Here is a 22,543-nt window from a genome sequence, read left to right as displayed (position 1 = left end):
CTCCACGCAGTGCAGTGCCGGCTAGGATTCGTGCCAACCGATCAGCAACTAGAGCAAACTGCGTGTTCCACGGAAGGGAGGAGGGCTTGCCCAGCGTAGGCTACTAACTTCCTTCTGTGAAGCTTTTTCATTTAGCAGACGTCGTCGTGCCCGTGGCGATCACAAACAAACTTCTACTGAGGTATTCTGCAAGAGTCCACTTAGTGGACATGTCCATTTCGTCTGCTGTTGAAGTTCTGATTGGCTGTTGCGCCTGGCTCCTGTGGACGCGCAGCCCAGCCCATCCAATCAGAAGTTTAGCAGCAGACGAAATGGACATCTCCACTAGACGGAGTCTTACAGAATACCTCCGCAGGTTCTCATTTCTCCTTGGCTGACGAGGCCCACAACTTTGCATGCGTGTGCTCGGAGTTGGTGAGACGAAGCGTAGAGAATGAAAAAAAAAAGAGAGAGACCCACTCTGAGGCACGTGGAACACGGCCAGGGTGACACCCGTGAGCAGGTCCGGAAGCAGGTCGTGCCTCAGGTCGTAGTGGCGCAGCCAGGTCGCGATGGGGAAGCATCCCAGCAGCCTCGATTTGAAGCCACGCCGCTTCCACTTGCGTCCCAACGCGGATCGAAGTCGCGGCACAATCCGACCCTTCGCGGTGGGCCTCTGCTGGGCGAACTCTGTGTCGAAACCGTCCTGGGTGAACCCGTGCCTGACCCGGGCCGCGGGGTATCCCGCCGGACCGCGAGCGGTCATGGCGCCGCCGCCGCCGCCGCCGGTAGCGGAACCCTGCAGCGAGCTCGTACTCCGAGGGGTCCAGCGTTGACGTGACTGCTAGGACGGAACGATGCGTACGGGCGACGAGCGGCCGTCCGCGTCATCGTTTGGGGCCACGGCGAACTGGAAGGGTTGCGGTGGGTGGAGACCATTACGGGTGGCGGGCCACTCGTTTATTTCTTTTCCACGTGCCGTTGAGCACTTGCTGCGACACGCACTTACGCTATATCCCCTCTCTGTCTTTCACTTACCCTCGCATAATCTCGCGGTGGACCACCGCGGTCGTCGTGAATGAAGTCCGCTACGGTGGAAGTGGGCGTCCTGACCGTTCTTTTGTTCTGATACCACTTTCTCAGCCTATCATGTGCGAGCTAGAAAAGTTGAAGGGTGAGGAGAAGGCATTGTTCTGAGGTGCGTAAGGATGCCTTTACGCGGGTCAGCATTGCGCGGCTCAGCGAGTGTAGCCACAATAGCTTTGCTGTTGCTGCATTGAAGACATTGAAAAGAGAGAGAGAGAAAGGCAAAGGAAAGGCAGGGAAGTTAACCAGAGATTATCTCTGGTTGGCTACCCTGTACTGGGGGAGGGACAAAGCGATGCGATACGTGAAAGAGAGGAAATGATAAAAATAATGAAAAGAGCATACACGCACACACGTGCACACGACACACACAAACTGTTTCTGTGGGCACTGCCACGCAGCCTGCAAAGGCGTTCATATATGTTACGCAGTGTCACGGTACATTCCTACGTCACGCAGTGTACAGTCACAATTTGTCAGAAAGTCCCGTGTCTCTTTAAATACCGCAGCACCGCCTTCATAGCGGATCGCGCCGATGTTCGCGTAGGCCAGTTTCCAAGGATGTTGTTTTCTGTCATCGGGCGCTTGTCCACTTTTTCTAGGGTGGCTAAGAGGACCTTGCGGGTTGAAACGAGGGCACTCACAAAGAAGGTGCGCGATTGTTTCATTTGCACCCACAGAAGTCACAATGTGGGCTGTTGGCTATTCCGATAAGAAAGGAGTACGCATTTGAAAATGCTACTCCAAGCGATAGACGGACTAGAAGGGTGCAGTTACGGCATCGAAGGTGGGGCGGTATACGGAGCTCTAAATTAGGCTCCAGGATATGAAGGCGTGCACTTGTAAAGTCGGATGAATTCCATTGAGCTAATGTCAAGTCACGCGCAAGTGCGGAAAGTTTTTTCGTGGCGTCGGCTCCCGAAAGAGGAATGGCAACGCAGTAGAAGTACGACAGGGACTATAGGACACGAGAACAAGAGGACTTGACAGTAGATTGTTCAACTAGGCTTCGCATTATGCTGCATTGTTGCAACTTCTGAAGTTTCCATGTAGGAATCTGTGCATCGTTTTCTACACTCATCTCTACGTTATGGAGCTATCCTTTCTCTTGTTATTTGTGAAAAATTAGAATAGGATGGCATACAGAAACTACGTATTAAGTACTAGAAAACCTGTAAGAGTTCTTTATTTCTTCTGAAAAGCGGTGTATAAGCGATTCAGCTTTCTCGAGCACAAAACATTCTCAACTACTAGTCACCAACTGTCTTCAACACGTACAAGGGTTGAGGCTTGGGCGAGTTGGTAACGATGCATGTTGAAGGTGTTCACAGCGCAGACATACTTAGGAACAGGGACAGATTCCCTCCATTAATTCTCTTTCTCTGCCTGTCCCTGTTCCTAAGTGCGTGTCTGCTGTGAACACCTTAGAGTTGTTTTCATTACCTTTTACCTTGCACGCGGCATGTCTGATATTCCGTGGAGTTAGTTGGGGGCGCAGTGCTAATATAACTCGGCTTTCTTCTTAAGAATGCACACACTATGTTCTTGCCAAAGGGCGAGGGTGTCAAGTCAGAATTCTTCCTGATATTGGCCATTTATTGTTCTCAGTTACGGTCTTTATTAAACAACGTGTTGCGTCAGTTCCCCTTTCTTGCCAAGTCTACGGTCGTGATTACTTGTTTCGCATTCATGTCTTTTGTACTGGGTTCTTGCTCCCTGTATAGCGCTTTGAACCACGTGGTGCTGTGGTGCTGCAGTTGCAGGGAAGACATCGTAGAGTGGTCGTAACTGGGCGTATAGTTCGGGGTTTGGTCGAAGAGTTGAACGTGACGGGCTGGTATGTTCTATTCGGTTGCGTCGTTGGCTCGTTCGGCTTCGCTATGCACCTGCCTTGTATGCAAACCTGGTAAAAAAAAATAAAGAGGTGTGAAGAGACATATCATTGACACTGTCGTTCAGCAAACTTTACGTTCACTCCCAGAAACGCCATATTACAGGGTGGTCACATTGGTGACGGGTGAAATCCCGCAAGTGTATTCATGATCGTGCCCTGCTCACATCATCACCATCAGTCTTTCAATCATTTTACTCTTCTTGTAGCTGAGCAGGTTCGAAAGCAAGACATACAGTATCGTCCACCATTAAAGGAAACACCTAATTACTTTTCATTCCACCATAGAAAGAATAGCTTCATGTGACGCTTTTAGTAGACGTATATTGAGATGAAATCATCACCAACGCCTTCGTGTCAAAGTCGAACTGTAATCGCGCCTGAAATACTAATTTCGCATGGCCTTTAGCAATGAACCCTGCTGTTCTTCAAGCTAAGCTCCTCAATTTCTCTTTCAGTTCTACCGACTGCGTTCTTAAGCTTACATCAGAAGTGCAATGAACCCTATTGTTCTTCAAGCTAAGCTCCTCAACTTCTCTTTCAGTTCTACCAACTGCGTTCTTAAGTTTACATCAGAAGTGCAATGAACCCTACTGTTCTTCAAGCTCAGCTCCTCAATTTCTCTTTCAGTTCTACCAACTGCGTTCTTAAGTTTACATCAGAAGTGAATAACGAAGAGTAAAGCAGAGATGTGGTTCTCGGTTGAAGCCATTTTATGCAAAAGGTTTTTAAAAATTCTGATGTCTTATAAGGTATGCTCAAAAAGTAATTTTAAAGCAGTCACTGCAATTTTGTTGTACATTTGTCGTTAGTCATCTGAAAGTTTCACTCAACGCACGCACTGGAAACGATAGTACGCATTCAAGCGTGTCGGAAATCTGTGGATCACTAAAGACACTCAGCTTTAATTACAAGCACTCTACGAACGGTTTTCAGAACTAAGACGCGAGGCATGTAATGATATTCACTTTGTCCGCGTGACGGTGAAATAACGCCCTTGAGCTTCCCAGCATCAGTATAAAGCTGCAAGGCGTACACAGCTTGGCCCGCATGTACGTCATTAAGTGCGGACTGTCTTGGAGTGACACAGAAGAATACATGTATATTGTAGTACTGTTCTGCTGGAGAGTGATGTGTTGTGGGTTTGCACGCCTCATGCGTGATACGTGCCACGCCCTCTTACCTCTATATTTAAAAGCTAACGGCAACCAAACTTCACTTTGGCTAAATTGGTAATGAACGAGTTGTATAGTACATCATACTGGAGAAATCTAGACAAAGCTGCAGGTCTCGTAACCGTCAATATTTTGTCAGCAGACTTTTAATAGCACCTAAGTAAAAGGGCACGTGCACCTGGTGGTGTACGGACTTGACGCAAGTCCCAGCCGTCGCCCGCGGGATATTTCAGCGGGCCACTGGCGGTGAGTAACCGCGCAGGTCCTGCCGAAATAGAGAGAAGAACTTTATCGAATTAGAGGAAAACCACAGAGTCCTTCGACGGTACCCGGAGGTGCTTGCTCAGTGGCTATGGTGTTTGGCTGCTGAGCACGAGGTCGCGGGATCGAGTCCCGGCCACGGCGGCCGCATTTTGATGGGGTCGAAATGCGAAAACACCCGTGTACTTAGATTTAGGTGCGCGTTAAAGAACCCCAGGTGGTCGAAATTTCCGGAGACCTCCACTATACGGCGTGCCTCGTAATCAGAAAGTGCATAATTTCTTTTTTCCGACGGTACCCAGACGTAGGGGGAGTACTGAGCTCAGGACACCGTGAGCCGAGAACACCCGGTGCACTACTCTGACGAGACAGAGCTGGTCCCTCGAGCGTGCCAGATCATGAGCGCAAACACATAAAACACCGCACAACAGTGGGAACTTTCTTAGTCTAGCGCCGGTTCCCGGGAGGTCACATCGTGGAGTTCGAGTCAGGCGTCACATTCGATGAATGGTAGGGGGGACGTTTTTTTTTTTTCGATTTCGGTATCGATAACGTCTACTGTTGCGAGCCTTTTCTGTGGTGTCCACCTGTATCACAATGTGAAATTTTCACTGGGCCTGCGATATATCCACAATATCTGAAAACTAGGCTTTTCATGTGGCCCGAAATTTTGTTCCAGTTCACCTCTAATAACACTCTGTGAGCATATGTTGTATATGTTGACACCCAGGTTCTCTCTTTCTAAATTGTTTTTTTACACGAATATGTTTTATGCCGGGCTCACGCAGATATCTGTTCCTCGTCCGTACGTCACGCAATCTTCATCACGTTTATTTCCGGGCATCCCCGCGGGATGACACTACTTTGCCGTTTTTCCATGGAAATGGAAAGGAAAGAAAAATTCGGGGGAAAAGTCTCTATGGTAACACGAAGGTCGAGTGTATTGCTTTCTTGAGGCCCACGCTGACTGCGTGAGAAAAAAAACAAACATAATGGAGCAAATATACCATACAAGATGAGGCATGTCAGTGCAGCACAAAAAAAAAAAAACGGAATTACTCGGCACATCGTAATGGAATGCCAAGATATTCTCCCAGCGAGACTTGTAGGAAGTGCCCACCTTCCAGAAGCGTTAGGATAGAAGATAGATTAATTGGTCGTCAGTCGAGATAAGTGAGACGGCTATAGTATTGGTGGAAAAAAAAACAAGGAAGAGATTGATAGAACCGAACCGGAACCATGGTAAGGGTATGACATAGTGACATAGGTTTTAAATGAGAAAAGTCGAAATCAGATAGTCAAATGGCTAGAAAGCGATAGATGTCGTAAAACCTAATTAAAGCAAGCAGACTAGGTGACTGTTTGACCCCACCCCGTTTCAGAGGGATGCCACTAAACAACAACAACAACAACAACAACAACAACAACAACGACAACGACGACGACGACGATGATAGTAATAATAATAATGATGATGATGATGATAGTAATAAAAATAATAATGATGATGATGGTAATAATAATAATAATGATGATGGTAATAATAATAATAATGATGATGATGATGGTAATAATAATAATGATGATGATGGTAATAATAATAATGATGATGATGATGGTAATAATAATAATGATGATGATGATGGTAATAATAATAATAATGATGATGATAGTAATAATAATAATAATAAAAGAAGAAGAAAATTTGTGAGCCGGTCCGAACGCATGCATAAATTGGAATTGACGAGTAGACTGGAAAGTTCACAATCCCAAGTTTGGACTGCAGTCCTCAATTTGAAGTTGCATTCACAACTTGAGGAAAAAATCGGCCTTGTTGCGCATTCGCTTGTCCGTATACTTTTGCTGACGGGTGTACTTCCCTGCATTAATAGAGATGCCGAGGTTAACTCCCGGAGACTTTCTGAACCCTATATTTTGTGCTTATTTAGAATAAGTTTCTCTTCATCGCATGAAAGCTTCATATCCTGATAGGCGGATGGCGTTGTCAATGTTTGGTTCACAAATGACGATTATTTCCTCCTCTTTGTCTCTCTCTCTCTTCATCGCAACTGCCAGCGGGTACTAAGCTAGAATGATAGCCGGCTTGTTGCAAGCAGCAGTGAAGAGCGCTGCAAATTCTAAGTAGCGAAGACAAAGCACGCACACAGAGGCGGCAAGTGGATGAAACATGAGCAATGTTTTTAGTTACCTTATTGCCACCACAGGTCGTGTAGTCTAAAGCGTTGGCATCCGTATAGAAACGTCGCTTTTCGTAGCTGTGGTAGTTGTTCCGCAACACACTTTCAAGCTTGTAGAACACGCAGCGAACTTTGCAAGTTGTTTCGATGACCTTAAAAACAAAAGCCAAGGGAACGGTGGTGAGTGGGTGAGGTAGGCAGAGGTTAGGTTTCGTATGACTCCACGTCAAACACGTGCCGGTTGGTACTTGACCACAAGGCGTTAATTAGTCACACAAAAGATGTAGATCGGACGCACTGCTGAAATTGGTTTAGGTGGAGCTTTCATTTGTGCTTGCGGAGAACGCAGTTTTTTTTTCATGTTTAGCGACTATACGTAAGCATAGAGCACATTTTAAGTGGAAAACGCCTATAGATCAAAGTTGCGGAGCTCGTACATGCGGATTCCACGCGTGACGATGGCTAGAATGATGAATATGGAACGACAACAACGGCGTAATGACAACTAAGTGACGACGATGGCGCGAAGACTGACTACGACAAAGTGAGGACAATTGAACGACCGTGACGGCATGATTACGTCATTATGACGATGAGGCAATAACGAAGAATGAATGACGACGATCGTAACTGGTTGTTGTTAACTGTCGCTCATACGCTACGTGCAGTTCGCCGTATACGTTGGGCTTGGATTCGCGGCGGATATGAAAACGATGCAGCGGAGGCGGCGACAACGAAATATTTGTCTTACACTGTACGATTCGATGGTCACGGTGACGTCTCGTACCACCTCTTTGCAGTATGCCAACTGAGAGACTACCATGCCGGGGTATGTACCCTGCACCACGTATCCCGTGCTTCTGACGGCCCAGCAATACGGTCCCGCTCTCCTGAAATGAAGCGGACACTGATCAGTCAAAGACGTCGACGCAATGGCACGCACTTTCCCCGTCTCCCTGAGTGCCCACAACATGACCAGCAACGAGAGATTTTTCACAGCCGTCTGAACGCTTTGTATACGCCTACCTTCCTTGTGAAAAAAAAAAGAGTTAGTACACCTGTACACGTTTCAAGAAACAGGGAATAGCTCTCAAAGCTCTACGGCACTTAATTGATTCTCCGTGAACAGTAATTTGTGTGCGCTTCTTATGCTCCTTATTCGTAAGACGCGCTCATGCTTGGAAACAACAAAGAAAGAAAAGGAAGGGCTGGTAGGTTAACCGGTTAACCACGTGGCACCTGCGCTCTACACTGGAGGAAGGATAAGCGAGCAGTAAAGGAAAATGAAAGGGAGAAGAAAGGAAGTGATGCACCTAATTTAAGCACCCGCAGCACTGTTCTCCGCGCTATCAAACGCGGCAGCATAGCTCAGTCGTATTCAAAACCTATTTGATCACGAGACACAATAAATTGACAGGGACTGACAGAGCAAAGACAGCCGTGAAAAAAACAAGAAAAAAACGTTTGAACATTTTTGGTAATCTATTCCGCACCCAAGAAAAGCTATTGTTAAATACCTATATTATTACATTATTATTTTTGCACTTTCTTGATAGTGCCATGCGTTAAGAAATGGAAGAAATGAAGTGGTTCTACGGTCGTGCTTGTACAAAAATAGGATGTTACACACCTGCAAGAAACGATAAAGATTGCTTGAATTGTTTGATGAACTGATTGATCGATTGAAAGAGACGGGGGTGTTTAGGTCTTCTTTTGTTGCGTCTTCGCGCTGCTTCCGCGACAGTCGCAGCACGCATCAACTCGCCCACCAAGTAACTCACGCGAGACGAGTACGGTTCAGTGCGCGGGCACCGTTTCTTGATGTATTGAAGCCCGACAAGACGAAGGAGGCGACATGAAGTAGCCATTGAGTTGACCAGTGAAATAAATTGGCAGCTATCAATTACTACGAGTGAGTGAGTGAGTGAGTGAGTGAGTGAGTGAGTGAGTGAGTGAGTGAGTGAGTGAGTGAGTGAGTGAGTGAGTGAGTGAGTGAGTGAGTGAGTGAGTGAGTGAGTGAGTGAGTGAGTGAGTGAGTGAGTGAGTGAGTGAGTGAGTGAGTGAGTGAGTGAGTGAGTGAGTGAGTGAGACAACTTTATTTGGTCCACTATAGGCGTAAGCATACTCAACGTCCCCTGGCTAGGCCCACTCAGGGACCATCAGGTGAAACCTGACGGCCCTCTCGCGAGTGCTAAATTTATTAAACTGTGGCCGCAGGGCGACCGTGAGATGGCTTTTCTTTCATCGCGTCAGCTTGTTTCGTACTATCTCCAGGACGTGCACAGTGTTGATACCGCGTGACAAGCCCAATCGGCTGGGTTTGGCCACGTTCACGTTTCCCGCGCGCAAACCACGTGTGCACGTCAATGTACCTTCGCTATAGTTTCGGATCATCTGCCAAGCCTGTATATATACACCCTCAAAATGTTTTACGCCCTTAATGGTGTTGGTTTGTCCGGTGGGTTTGTCCCAGCTTTGCGGCTATAAAAAAAAAATCATCGCACACGACAGCGAGCTCCAACTGCATGTGCGATGAGAAAAGGCTTAGTTGAAAACCCTGTATTAATTTTGACCACTTGGGTCGCGGAGAAATATCTGACGAGATAATTCGACAGCAATTATTATGCAAAAATGTTTTAGGCCCGTTTCGTATTGTTTGTCGTAGCTAACATCATTTTCATTTGACACAAAGAAGTCAACAATCAAACTTTGGCCTCAACAACACTCTTAAAACAGTTGCACCCTTTGAGATGTATACTTGTACCACAACAGCAATCGTCATCTGCTTTGCTTGCGTTTCCTTTCTTGAAAACGTTGCGCTCGCTACTTTCCTGTCGAAAATGGTATCTCCCGCTGATAACGCACATGCCGTTCGTGACTTCGAAGTACCGAGCTCGCAGATTTGAAGAAAGGAAATGCGGGCAGGACAGATGACGACTATTGTGGGACGAGATACAGTCCAAATGGTGCAAATGTTTTTAAGAGCGAACGATTCGATCTTGCTCTTTAACGTGAGGGTGTTAGCCGTGTGACAACCGAGCACATTTTATACACCCACAAAGGTGTTAAAGTGCTTAGTGTACACTCACCTGAGGACGTACTGCATCTGCAGCAAACTGCACACCGAGAACTGGTGGTGGCTGGGACCTTTGTCGATGTAGCTCATGATGTTCCCATTGTCCCACGGGCAGCCCAGGGCACCCGGATGTCCGACACTCTTAGGTGCTTCACCGTCGTGCTCCGAACCCAGGCTTTTCATGGAATTAACACACAGAAAAAGAAGGTCTCGGAAGGACTGAGGCTCTCTGATCCTTCTCTTAAGCGTACCCTCTTATCAGCGTTTGCTATATTCAATTACATTCTATTAGTTTGCGTAAATATATCAATATTGTATCCACCCTAGACCCGAAGACAACTAAAGGACAAAATAACTTTTCAAGTCGGTTCTTATTAGGTACTATGGTATTATGTTATACGAATGTGAGATGCTTTGCTTAAAGGTGTACCTGTATAATATTTTGGACTAATCCTTTTTTTGTGTTTAATGAAGGTCCTAGACCTTGATTTTCTTATTATGGCTGTTAAAGCTGTGAAAAAAATGATAAAACACCCTTTCTCGACTTGCTGGAGGTGTTTAACTGACGATCGCCAATCAGTGCCTTATGTGTGGTCTTGCGTTGAAGGCTATATCGAGTCTCATATGCGCATAAATTTTCGAACTGGAAAGGACATTGAGGAAAACGTTTTCTGTAGTATACGTTGGTGGATTGCTCTACACTAGTAACACAATTTTTTTTTAATCTGAGGGGGCGGAATTTTGATAAGACGGCAGAGCATGTAATAGTAAAAGGCATGTGGTGCCACCACCGTGATATTTCCGAACTAGGTCACCGTAATGTCACATATTTTGACAACATCCGGTCATGACAACATAATTTTCCAATAATTAAAACGGATAACATTTCCCTCGGGCCGTAAACTGTACCTATGGTCAAACAAGGGAGCGCTAGTAGCTCTTGTGCGGGCATGCGCATGTGCGTACTCGTGGTCTCACCCGCGGTCCACAGTGCGTTTAATTATTAACTTTAACCGTAACATTTGCGCGACGCGACATTTGATTATTGTTCGGCGGGGAAAATGCAAATATTCTAACTGAATACAAAACAAATTACATTCGAATATCATAAGCGGTGGTTACGCGACTCGCTTAGCTCCTCCTAATCAGTGGCTATACCCAAGAACGATGCCATACGTGCGCTTTCTTGCACCAACACTCGCTACGCCGGCTCTGGCACGAACTATGCCGGCAGTTGCAGTTGTTAGCGGTCCGCGTGGCGACTGCGGTTTCACGCGCAATGTTTTGTTCATTTTCGACATCCCTTTGCCGTGACAAATCGGCCTAGTCCGCGCGTTCTAGGGGCTGTTATAGGTGATGATAAAGAAATTAGAAGAATGTTTAAATTAAACTAAGGGTTGAGGGCACAAGATACGCGGAGTACTAGCCTCTCTGCCCACTGAAATTTCTAAATCGTTTTATCTTCCTGCCTTCTTGTTTCCCTTTCCTCGTTCCCCACGTTAGGCTAGCCAACCGGGCGAGACCTTGGTTACCTCATTCTCTTTCCTTCTTTTTCTCTCTTTGTTCTTAAAATATCGCTGTCGATATAGACAACACGGTTGGCTTCGTCGTAACTTTGTCATCAGACTTAGTTCAACATCAGTACTGGCGAACACTACCGATATTATGGCGCCGACAAATTAGGTAAGCGCAGGCACATTGAACCTGGCTAGAAAGGGAGAGTTTAATGATACCCGCAGGGAGGTTAGGCTAGCGACAGTCTCGGCATGCTATATTCCATAGGCTAGATTGTGAGGGATTAAAGAGGTGCACATCACTCGCGCACACAATGCGTTAGAGCTTTCAAGAGAGAGAGAAAACAAAGGTAGGAAAGGCAGGGAGGTCAATCGGAACAGCATCCGGTTTGCTACCCTACACTGGGTGTTGGGGAAATGGGAATAGAAAGAGGAAGAAAGGGAGAGAGTAAGCACTGAGCACGTGTGGGAGAGACACCATACACAAGCACACTATAAACGGTCTGTTAAGCCCGTGCACTTCAAGTACTGCACTAGTGTACGAATCGCTTTTCGAGCCAGTGACGGGTGTGGCCACGGTCCGAGTATCTTTAACTCGGTGAAAGGTCTCGAGTCCAGTCTGCGTAAAGTTGCCCGCAGAGAGAGGCGTTGGACATCGTAGCAAGGGCAGGTACACAATAGGTGCTCAATGGTCTCCTCGCACCCGCAGGAGTCGCATATCGGGCTCTCGGCCATTCCCATACGGTAGGAGTATGCGTTCGTGAACGCCACTCCCAGCCACAAGCGACACAACAAAGCTTGGAGGAATTTCTTACACGTGAGCGAGTTCGTGCGTAAGGGTGTGCATGCCCGTGTACAGTCCCGGCTTGTCTTCGCCGAGTGCCACAAAGGAGCTGGTGCAGACGCTGGACACGAACCCGATCCCTGGAATATATATGACGGGTGGTTCAGCGAGGCACACAATCCGCGATATAGAAATTGCATAAACACGTGCCCCGCTGTCAAACAGACCAATTTCACGGCGGGTTTCGCCCCACCGCCGCTACCACAAAGCATGCCGGTTGGTATGGCAGTAATTCTTAAGCGGGCTGATAGGCGATTTCTAAAAGATTGCGAGTGTGACGTGTTGCCCGCTCCCGAATTCGGCTTTGCGCTTGCAGTCAGCAAAAGCATGGTATTCGAGATCGGATTTTATTACCTAGAGAGAGAGAGTCATCGCAGGACTTGAATTTGAATCTTGAAACTGAGCAAAATTTGAACACCACCTATTGCAGCTATGGCAAGAAGTGCGTAGTCATTTGTACCATGACTAAGTGCATGGCCTAGCTGTCGACATGAGGACGTAGCATAGCGAGGAATTGGAGAGAGAAATGAGATGCGAAATGCGGGTAAACAATAGATAGATAGATGGATAGATAGATAGATAGATAGATAGATAGATAGATAGATAGATAGATAGATAGATAGATAGATAGATAGATAGATAGATAGATAGATAGATAGATAGATAGATAGATAGATAGATAGATAGATAGATAGATAGATAGATAGATAGATAGATAGATAGATAGATAGATAGATAGATAGATAGATAAAGTTTTTTGCTACCTTGCACTGGGAAATGGGTAAGGGGAAGCGGAAAGATGGAAAGGAAAGCGGGAAAACTCCGGCAGAGGCCATCTCGGGATCACTGTCGGTGTTAATGCGATTAGCATTGAGGCAATGTGACGACACACCTTATTGCTACTGCCGACAAAAAGCGCCAAGTATGAGGCGTCTGCTGCCTTTCGCGCTTTCCTCTGGACACGCTGCTTCACCTAGCGGCGCCGCCGCGAGAACCGCGTGTGGCACGTGACCGAATATAGAGCCAAACGAGAGTATCTCATCGAATATGACGCGGTTTCGTTGGCCCCCAGGACCGGATAAATTAAAACAAAGATTGTTGTTGGGGTCGTGCAACGCGGTCTCCGAACTTGCAATACATAATAATTGAATAATTATTGGGTTTTACGTGCCAAAACCACTTTCTGATTATGAGGCACGCCGTAGTGGAGGACTCCGGAAATTTCGACCACCTGGGGTTCTTTAACGTGCACCTAAATCTAAGTACACGGGTGTTTTCGCATTTCGCCCCCATCGAAATGCGGCCGCCGTGGCCGGGATTCGATCCCGCGACCTCGTGCTCGGCAGCCCAACACCATAGCCACTGAGCAACCACGGCGGGTGAACTTGCAATACAAGTAGGACGCCTTGCTGAAGCACTCGGAATCCAGGCAGCAAGTACAGGCCGTCCAGAGGGCCCGCAACCTCGCAGAGAGTCGCCACCTCCCGGTCCCGTCGTGGGCGGAGCCACCAACTTGATTGGGGAGCAGAAACTCTCTGCTGGGCTAGTTGGTACACAGTTCAAGGTTGAGAATGACATGGCACGTAATACACGGACATGAAGTGACGGACATGACGTCACATTGACACACTGGTGCTGGGGCTGTGGCAAGAAACGAAGAAAAAAAACGCAAGTGTCGCTTTAATTATCTACATTCACTCCATTTTCACTATTTTCACAAAGACGCCTGGGGTGCGATCTTGTACGCGTTCCAGAATAGAACGGAGGCGGTCCGTTCCACCGAGCCGCACATGGTTGGTCAGTTTGAAAGGTGAAGAACGCCATGACGTCAATTGTGAAGTGATATCTGCTGTCAATCATTCCGTGTTGTCTGCTATCGGACAAACGCAACGGAACGGACCGCCAATTTCGCGACGGAAAGAACGGACCGCCTCCGTTCGAGTTTGGAACGCGTACAAGATTGCACCCCTGATGTCCTGCGTATCAACTCTATTGCAAGGTGGACACGTCATGCGTGTCACGTGGCCACTATCTATGCAACCTAACTTAATCCACCGAAGTGGCTCAGTGGATACATGAAAATCTGATACTGAGAACGAGGTAGCCGGTTCGATACCCGACTACTCCGGCTGTATTTGGAAGGGGCTGCAATGCAAAAAAAAAAGAAATGAAACTTCTCGCCCTTCTTAGGTGTACATTACTGAGCTAGAAGGGGTGAAAACAATCCGGAACCTTTGGTTGCGGCACCTTTCGTAACCACAGTTTCAATTTTGCACTGTCAAACCACTTATATGATAGATAGATAGATAGATAGATAGATAGATAGATAGATAGATAGATAGATAGATAGATAGATAGATAGATAGATAGATAGATAGATAGATAGATAGACAGATAGATAGACAGATAGATAGACAGACAGATAGACAGATAGATAGATAGATAGATAGATAGATAGATAGATAGATAGATAGATAGATAGATAGATAGATAGATAGATAGATAGATAGATAGATAGATAGATAGATAGATGGATAGATAGATAGATAGATAGATGGATAGATAGATGGATAGATAGATGGATAGATAGATGGATAGATAGATAGATAGATAGATAGATAGATAGATAGATAGATAGATAGATAGATAGATAGATAGATAGATAGATAGATAGATAGATAGATAGATAGATAGATAGATAGATAGATAGATAGATAGATAGATAGATAGATAGATAGATAGATAGATAGATAGATAGATAGATAGATAGATAGATAGATAGATAGATAGATAGATAGATAGATAGATTTAATTGTCTTGAACAGACTACTCACCCAAGCCGTTTACGGTAGCTTGGCCATTGAGGATTGCGTACACGTCACGCCTTCGTCGTAGCCCAGAAATGAAAAAAAAAATGACATATTGAGGAGCTTAAGCCAAGAACGTCTACGTAAAAGTCTAAAAAAAAGTGCATTTATACAGAAAATGTGAATACCCGGAGATAAGGTACACGACATCCGGATAATCGTACTTCTGCGTGTTGTTGTAAGCGTATAGCCTAAATTTGTTCAGAGTTCCGTGATCGTATATATAATTCGTATTTTGAGGGTACAGCTCGGCGTATGGTTCGGTCTGAAAAAAAATGAGATAAAAAAAGATGCATGTACGAACGAACTTCATTCACAAGGCACATTTACAGGGCTAACGTAGAATCAATCTAGCATAGCCTGGGATGTGATTTGGGACGAGTTGGTAATTCGTCGTAAACTTGTAAAAGCACGCTACCAAAAAAAAAAAAGGGCAGAGACAAAGAAACAACAAAGTTATCTAGAATCTTTAATTGCGGGGGGTCTTAGGTGCCAGAAACTACGATATAAATATGAGGTATGCTGTGTAGTGGGAAAAACCGAATGAATTTTGATCATTTGGGATTGTTTAACGTTCACCTACACCTTTGTATATGCACGAGCATTTTTCTTTATTTTTTTGCATTTCAACCCTATCGAAATGCGGTCGCCGCGGCTGGGTTCCCAATCCGCCACCTCGTGCATAGCAGCATGGTTATAGTGACGCAAACGTCACAACAATAAGACACCGTTGCGGGTAAGAAAGGGGTGCCCCATTTGTTGTTCGTGTTTCTTTGCCTAATCGCAGTGCGGGACCTTTGTGAGCATTCACTGTGAACCTTTAATGCTAGATTACCGCGTTCTTTCTTTTTTGATTCAGAGCATGATCCCCTTACCACGGACATCTCGACGCCGGTGACGATCACTGATATCCGAGGATCCTTGGCCGCCCGGAACCTGAGGCCCACCTGTTGAGAAGCAATGCCGAGAGTTGAAAGGTACGCGTTTGACCAGTGATGCACAGCGATATACGCGCACCAATCAGCGGAGTCGCGAATATTCAAAAGCGTAAGCAATGCGCGTTCTGGGCGGAACAAACACATGGCTGGAATTCAAGAAGACAAGACGCAAGGCCTGGACGGGTAATAGAACCGAGAAGCGCGAAAATGCCACCGGTCGTAGAAGGAAGAAGATTTAACGCCTGCCTTCACGGCCGAATTTCTGGCGGTTATATATAGCTTGTCCGTACGCCGCGTTAAAACAACCCGTCACGTATAAATCGTACTTGCGCACCACGATGTCTGCGCTTGATAGAGTACCGCGTAGGCAACCTGTCATCCGAAAGAAATTAATTCTAAGCTTGTCGCTTCGCTTTGTTTATTCCCCCTTTCATTACGATAATAACAAAAGTATAATGATCCAACGCACGTGTGGGAATCCACGTGATGCAAATGGTTAGCGAAGCCGTTAAACAAATGCCGTACACATTAATGGTGTTGCTGACAGTTGTTTGCTTTCATAATATGACATGAGTGATCTCATGCGACGTTTATCTGCCACTAAAAATTGGGACCTTATTAGCCTAACGCATTTCTTTTTTATTTTATGTACTACGCCAGTCACAAGCAGTGACACAATGCGAACTCCAAGTCGGGTGGACGCACAATTTCAGAAATCTACGCAGAGATGTTATAAGGACGAATGTGACGCGAGACGCTCGTCGGAGACAGATTGATGGGTACGACGCATACCTAGCTATGCTTAAGGATTGTGTACCTCTTGTATCCTTGCGGTACATAGCGAACGACTAAATAAAAAAAAAGTCATGTAAACCAAAGAAAGCGTAGAATACAATGATATATTACATGGAGGGCGGCGTGTTTTAGAGATACCCGTGGGCCAAAAACATTTGTCCTGGTCCTAGGCAAGAACTTATTATGTTTTTTTAAGACGCTGAACAGAGGTGGGCTTAATGACCCACCTTTTTCGGTCAGAATACAGGAGTTATGAAGGCCCACTGGCTAATAAGCTTTGTATACCTATACACGCAAATATATCCGCCGAAATACCGACCGACCCAGCAGTAGTCATCAGCAGTGACCAAGTCATACCCAGAAGGTGAGCAAAAAAAGTGTCGCTATGAAAATGACCTTCGTGTGGGTTCTCGAGCGCTGTAGATTTGCTTTGCGAATCTGCCGTCTATATTGCAAAAAAAAAAAAAAAATAGAGAGATCGGCGCGTAGCAGATTCGTGGCCCTTTAATCGCTCCTAAACTCATTCTTCTTGCTGGGGCCCAATTCTGTCGGCCTCCACAGGTTGCCAGCAAAAAGATTTTGAAACCTGCACTCGATGCGACAAGTTGCAAACGTTTAGCGTTGCCCTGGAATGTTCGTTGCGATGCTACGTCGTTGACGCTTATACACTGTGTCATACCAAGCCTAAAACTTTACATGCGCAAATGCGGGCTGGCATATTCGTTCATTCGGGATTCACTTGGAGGTGTTAAATCTTTGAAACACCTTTTTTTCTGCTAGTTTTCACTGTACGGTTTCCTTCCGATAGAGACATTTACTTAGAACTGCACACTGCGTGGTCTTCTTTTTGCTCTCATTGTTCTTTCTGCTGCCGAGCATGAGGTCATGAGTGCGAGTCCCTGCCCCTTGTGGCTGCAACTCGATGGCCTTAAACTTCAAAGGCACTCGTTTACGAAGATATTAGGTACGCGCTACAGAATACCATGATGTTCGGAATTAATCCGGAGCTACGATGTGTGTTGCTTTTTATGCGAAGCATACTAGCCGCACAACCACGCTCTTCCTTGCTGCGCCGCGCGCGGCCGCGTAGCTACCATATGACGTCATAACAGCTGCAAAAGCGGAGGCTCAACTCGTGCGCTCGCTCGCGGCCGCGTAGCTACATAGCCGGGTCTCAGCTCGTGCGCTCGCCTGCATGAGTTGTTTCTTCGTCTTGCCGAACCAAATATAGCCAAGCAACAGCAGTTCACCAGGCTAAACAGTGGTTCAACAACTAAAATAAAGGCTAGTATGCTTCGCATACTGGGCTTAACCCTAGCTAAGCCACAGCCATTTTTTTCTGTTGCAAACCCAAGAAATAAGTATATTGTGGTGTTCTTCGTTCCCTTGGCGCCAGCTGCCACGAGTCGTCCGCGGAAACCTATCAGTTCCGGCTTAAATGCTTAAAAACGTACGTACTGTCACACTCTTACTGGGTTTATGTATATACATATAACACCTTGCTTCACCACGAGTCGGTGCTTTCGCCTTTTCAGCGCATTCTGCTGCATTTATATCGCCTGCCTTATTGAGCCACGAAGGAGAGTCATTTTGAGTTTCAAAAGCATACCTTGATGAAACGTGTCTCCCACACCTCTTCCCCTTGTGAGGGTACAAAATGGACACCCAATGTGGGCTGAGCAGAGGTGGTAGCGTACAAAGAGCTGTTCGTATACCAAAAGTTGACCTATCTCTTACCGTTTGCGATTTCCTGTCATTCTATTCGCACTACAGCAGCAGGTGCAGAAAGCGAAGACTAGCAAATGCATCAGGTGAACGGCTGACTCAATTGTAGTTTGCTGAAGCATGGCAAGTGCGCATGAATTGATGAAATTCTGTAAAACACCTTCAATTTCTGACTAAAGCAAATGGGTGTCCTAGTGACAAGCTTTTCTTACATATTTTGATAGCCCATTTCATCTGTCTGGCTGTCTGTCTGTCTATATATATATATATGATACAGCTATAAAGAGCTGGTGCACTGGAAGTTTCGTACACGCAACGAGGTACTCACAGAGTTAGTCATGACGCACAGGTACAGCAACATTGCCTGGTTTGAAGCGAAGTGTCTGTGATGTGGTCCGTCCGCAACGAAGAATAGTTCGATCTGAACTGTGTCCGGCACTTTCGTCGATTGCTGATACCACCGCTCGCTGATAACAGGCTTTTCTTCTGCAATACGAAGCGTGCGCACATTCGACGACGGAAGTTGTTATGTTAGTGCTCAAGAGTTCGGCGATAACGTAGTTCTCGAAAGAAACGAAGAAACGTTGCAGCGTGTCATGACGTCACACGCTTGTATCATCAGCCGGTCAGCGAAGTGCGCGATCGAACGCACAGCTTCAGAAACTACGTGGTGCATCAGATCCTTTCTTTAGTAGGAATCAACGTAAAGCAGACAGTATGCGGGAAAACCCTAGTGGGCACTCAATTTCAGAAGCGTAGAATTTTTGGGCCAGTTGGTGATGCATATTTGAGTACAGAGAGCTTCGAAAGACGGTATAGAGTGAGGCGAGACAGTCAGGACAAGCGCTACTGAAAACTGTGAACGTTTATCGGGAAAAGCATCGCTGCAGCAGGACAATGCGCCCAAGACACCCTGAAACGAGCAACAAGAAGAGCAGGCCCCCAAAAAATAAAGCAAGGTCATACGGCAAAAATTGGCATACAACGCCTGCACAATCTCTTCGTGAAACTGGTTAATTGGGAAGCCTCTGTACGCTGTCGACTGAGCAGAACTGTCACAGGTGGAATAAAAAACAAAACAGAAGTGAATGAACCAGCTTAGCTGTAGATACCCGTGACTCGTGCTTCTTTGTTTAAACGCGACACCGAAGCCACGCTAGCGCACATATCAGATCCAGAAATTGCTGTTAACATCGCTTCCAACAGCTCACGTTATAATTTGGTTTTTTCCACGGCCTGCACCTTCCGCATTCTTCAACCGCAGATATCAACCGCAGCTTTTTGCAGTGTATAGCAAGGTTTCACCCTTCTCCTCGTTTCAAATTCCTTAAGTGCTGTCCAAACCGGTCATGTGCGAGTTGTGCGCAATTTACAGTGTACACATGCTTCCCAATTACCACGTTTCATGAAGAAATCGTGCACGAGTTGTATGCAATTTTTGCCGTATGTCCTTTTTTTTGCGCCTGCTCTTCGTGTTCATTTCGGGATGTATTCGGCGCACGCGCGCATTCTCCTGTTGCAGCAAAACTTTTCCAATAAACGTTCCCAGTTGTCAGTAGCTCTTGTCCCCGTCTGTCTCGCCTTACCTTTTTTCGCCTTTCGTGATTTCACCGTAGTAAAATAAAAAAAGAAGGCACTTAACCTATTTAAAAGAATATACAGGACACTCTTCACGTTGGGAGTGGTCAAGATTATCAATCACAGCCGACGAGCTAGTCACAGATTTTAGTCACAGCTAGTCACATGGTTCACCACTACAGCCCTTCTTTGCGCGTGTCATCCCGTTCAGAACATGGAATTCACCGCATCTCACAAACCGGAACATGTACGCATCAATGTCATTCATTAAACTACATTTTTTTACCCGATGTTACTTGATGGGAAGTACAGCAGTAGAACCGGAAGTTGGGCGAGTCGGTACATAGTCATTTGGTAATGCGAATGGCATTCTTGTCATTTTCAGAATAGTTTTCTTTCCGGCTATCTAGCTATCTCTCTGTCCAACCCAAAACATGTTGTACGATCCCGAAGACACTGCATACAATCTAAAAATGTCAACCATTTGCACGGCTATGTGTCACTGGTTATATGGGCCGCTCTTCAATGAATCTCTTGGACGCTAGCTTGGGTATGTGACACCCGAACCGGGTTGCAGGTGGACAGGACAGCATGCCTGGGCATGAGGCCGTGAGTACAGCTGGAGTGCGGTTGTATTTTTGATCACAGTAAAATAATACATGCTAAGCCACAACTGTCTGCCTAAATAAGCTCGTGTGGGAGGAGTGCATGTGAACGAGATGGTTTTTTTGCCATTTAGGTTTGTTGTCAGCTGAAGTACCCCGTATCACGTTTCCGCCGCTCCCATTGCCGGTAGCGTGTGGTAATCCTTTCTAAATTGCCTCTGTACGTAATACGACGCACTGCATATATACAAGGTTTGTTTCTTCTCTTCAATTTCTTTTTACAGCTCAGTTTTAGTTATGCTTAACCTAGCTGTTTGCATCTTCTCTTTATTCACCAAATTTCCGAACAGTTCGCCCACCTTTCTCTGTGTGCCGTAGAGTTCTGTCCAACATTTCATGTTGCTCGATTTCGTAGATCTTGTGCGGAACCAAGCCGTCTACCGATCTTCCTGCGAGCGGCATTGGCTCGATCCTGTGCTTCGGACCCACCAGTCCGTTCTGGAGGGCGGAAAAAAAATATGCGAGGAGTCACGATTGCACTCTTAATATTGTTCCACTTGAGTTAGCGAAACGTTTCTTATGGGCGCTGCAGGCGGAATATCGGCATCGGCGTCGCCGATATTTCCGTGTATATGTGCCGGCATTATTTTATTTATGTTTATAAAAATAGACCCCATGCCATCAATCGTCAAATTTGCTCAAATCAGATTTTATAATTGTGAGTGAATATTCCTCAACATCTTTGATAGTCCAGCGTGCAAGCAAAAAGTATTGAAACGTTTCATTCACAGCGCACACGCCTTTTATATTAAGTTTTCCCAAGTTGTTAAAAAGTGAGAAACATTATTAGTAGTTTCACAATGTGAAAGTGACGTAATTGTACTGGCGCTGCTCTTAAATGGGTATATAGTAGTGGTGCCTCTGCGATGCTATTAGAGAACCTAATGGCATCGTAGAGATTTGCGCCTGTCCTTGGGTGCTCTCTCTCTCTTTCTGTCTCTCTGTGGTCGTTCGTTTGCGCAGTTACAAAACTGTTTACACTAATACAGGCACAGATCTTGGTAGATTGCTTATAGATATTTTATTCTTACTTCAAACAAAGTAGCTGTGCCGCAGGGGCATTGACGTGGCTGTGCTTAGCTAAGACAAGACACTTCCGGCAACCACTCAGTTCCTTAGAATTTCTAAGTATAAGGACCTCACTGATGTCTTCTTCTAATATGCTACTTAACGTGCATTTTGTAAAGGATATTTGCCTCGGAGCTAACGTACGTGTTCACAGCAGCATTATGATGCAAACTATGTGGTTTCAGGAAATATATGAATGACGATGATCAACCTGAAACGGCAGGAATCAGAAGAACACATTCTACGAGAGACTTAAGAACAGCAAAACAGGTGTATACTTCTGCAGTGCCGTTCTCATGTTGCTGGTAAATTGCCCAAATGCTACAAAATAACCTCAGCGCTTCTAAATGTCATGAATCAAGGCTGGGAAGAATTTGTAACGAAACACACAGAAACTGTAACATCAAAACAAATGTTAAGACACCACATTCTGATCTTACTGCAGTCATGGGTTAAGCTCCTTAAGTGTTTGCAGTCGCGCTGCGTATAGGATTGTAATACAACACCTGGAGGAGAAATCTTAAGCTTTTCTGCTTAGGAAGCACGTTTGTAAGCTATTTGTTCGTGTTGTGTCTGACTAGTATGTGTCGCTGATGAGACACCAATTTATTGAAGCCCGATTTCTTACGCAAAGCAAGAGCATTGTTGAGGAAGATAAATCAGGAAAGACAAGCCACGACAGTATGCGGGAGGTCGGCATCTGAAGTAGCGTTTGTAAATGTTTTTAAACACGCATTCCAACAATTACACAATATTAAATTCCTATGAAGTGCAAACGAGATTTAAACAATCCTAATACCGAACTCTCAGATCGATTATTTGAACCGCGTTCATCACATTGCAAGGTCTTCAGGAGCTGTATATATATATATATATATATATA

At 45.7% G+C, this 22,543-nt stretch overlaps 3 protein-coding genes across 4 annotated transcripts in view; 1 reads left to right on the top strand and 2 right to left on the bottom strand.

The window, feature by feature from the left end:
• Nucleotides 1-872, bottom strand: part of LOC135911505 (prestin-like) — a 45,519-nt gene extending 44,647 nt beyond the window's left edge. The window contains exon 1 of the mRNA XM_070526624.1: nt 460-872. Within this exon, the coding sequence (XP_070382725.1) occupies nt 460-745 (286 nt within the window). The 5' untranslated portion in view covers nt 746-872. The remainder of the gene's footprint in view (nt 1-459) is intronic.
• LOC135911498 (calcium permeable stress-gated cation channel 1-like) overlaps nt 1-22,543 on the top strand; it is a 121,530-nt gene that overhangs the window by 42,606 nt on the left and 56,381 nt on the right. The window contains exon 2 of the mRNA XM_065443828.2: nt 15,751-15,868. Within this exon, the coding sequence (XP_065299900.1) occupies nt 15,852-15,868 (17 nt within the window). The 5' untranslated portion in view covers nt 15,751-15,851. The remainder of the gene's footprint in view (nt 1-15,750; nt 15,869-22,543) is intronic.
• The window catches only part of LOC135911499 (venom metalloproteinase antarease-like TtrivMP_A), a 35,622-nt gene continuing 15,743 nt past the window's right edge, over nt 2,665-22,543 (bottom strand). Inside the window, exons 4-13 of one of the 2 annotated variants that reach the window (XM_065443831.2) lie at nt 20,892-21,030; nt 18,678-18,835; nt 15,767-15,838; nt 15,020-15,156; nt 14,859-14,908; nt 11,996-12,104; nt 9,680-9,841; nt 7,342-7,480; nt 6,602-6,742; nt 2,665-2,968 (exon numbers count right to left, since the gene is read on the bottom strand). In XM_065443831.2, coding sequence (XP_065299903.1) covers nt 2,753-2,968; nt 6,602-6,742; nt 7,342-7,480; nt 9,680-9,841; nt 11,996-12,104; nt 14,859-14,908; nt 15,020-15,156; nt 15,767-15,838; nt 18,678-18,835; nt 20,892-21,030 — 1,323 coding nt within the window. In that variant the 3' untranslated portion in view covers nt 2,665-2,752. The remainder of the gene's footprint in view (nt 2,969-6,601; nt 6,743-7,341; nt 7,481-9,679; nt 9,842-11,995; nt 12,105-14,858; nt 14,909-15,019; nt 15,157-15,766; nt 15,839-18,677; nt 18,836-20,891; nt 21,031-22,543) is intronic. The other variant, XM_065443832.2, reaches the window with a different exon arrangement.

The sequence above is a fragment of the Dermacentor albipictus genome, chromosome 10 (genome assembly GCF_038994185.2).
Source record: "Dermacentor albipictus isolate Rhodes 1998 colony chromosome 10, USDA_Dalb.pri_finalv2, whole genome shotgun sequence".
In the NCBI taxonomy this organism is placed as follows: Eukaryota; Metazoa; Arthropoda; class Arachnida; order Ixodida; family Ixodidae; genus Dermacentor; species Dermacentor albipictus.
This window is presented reverse-complemented; position numbering and strand designations above follow the sequence as displayed.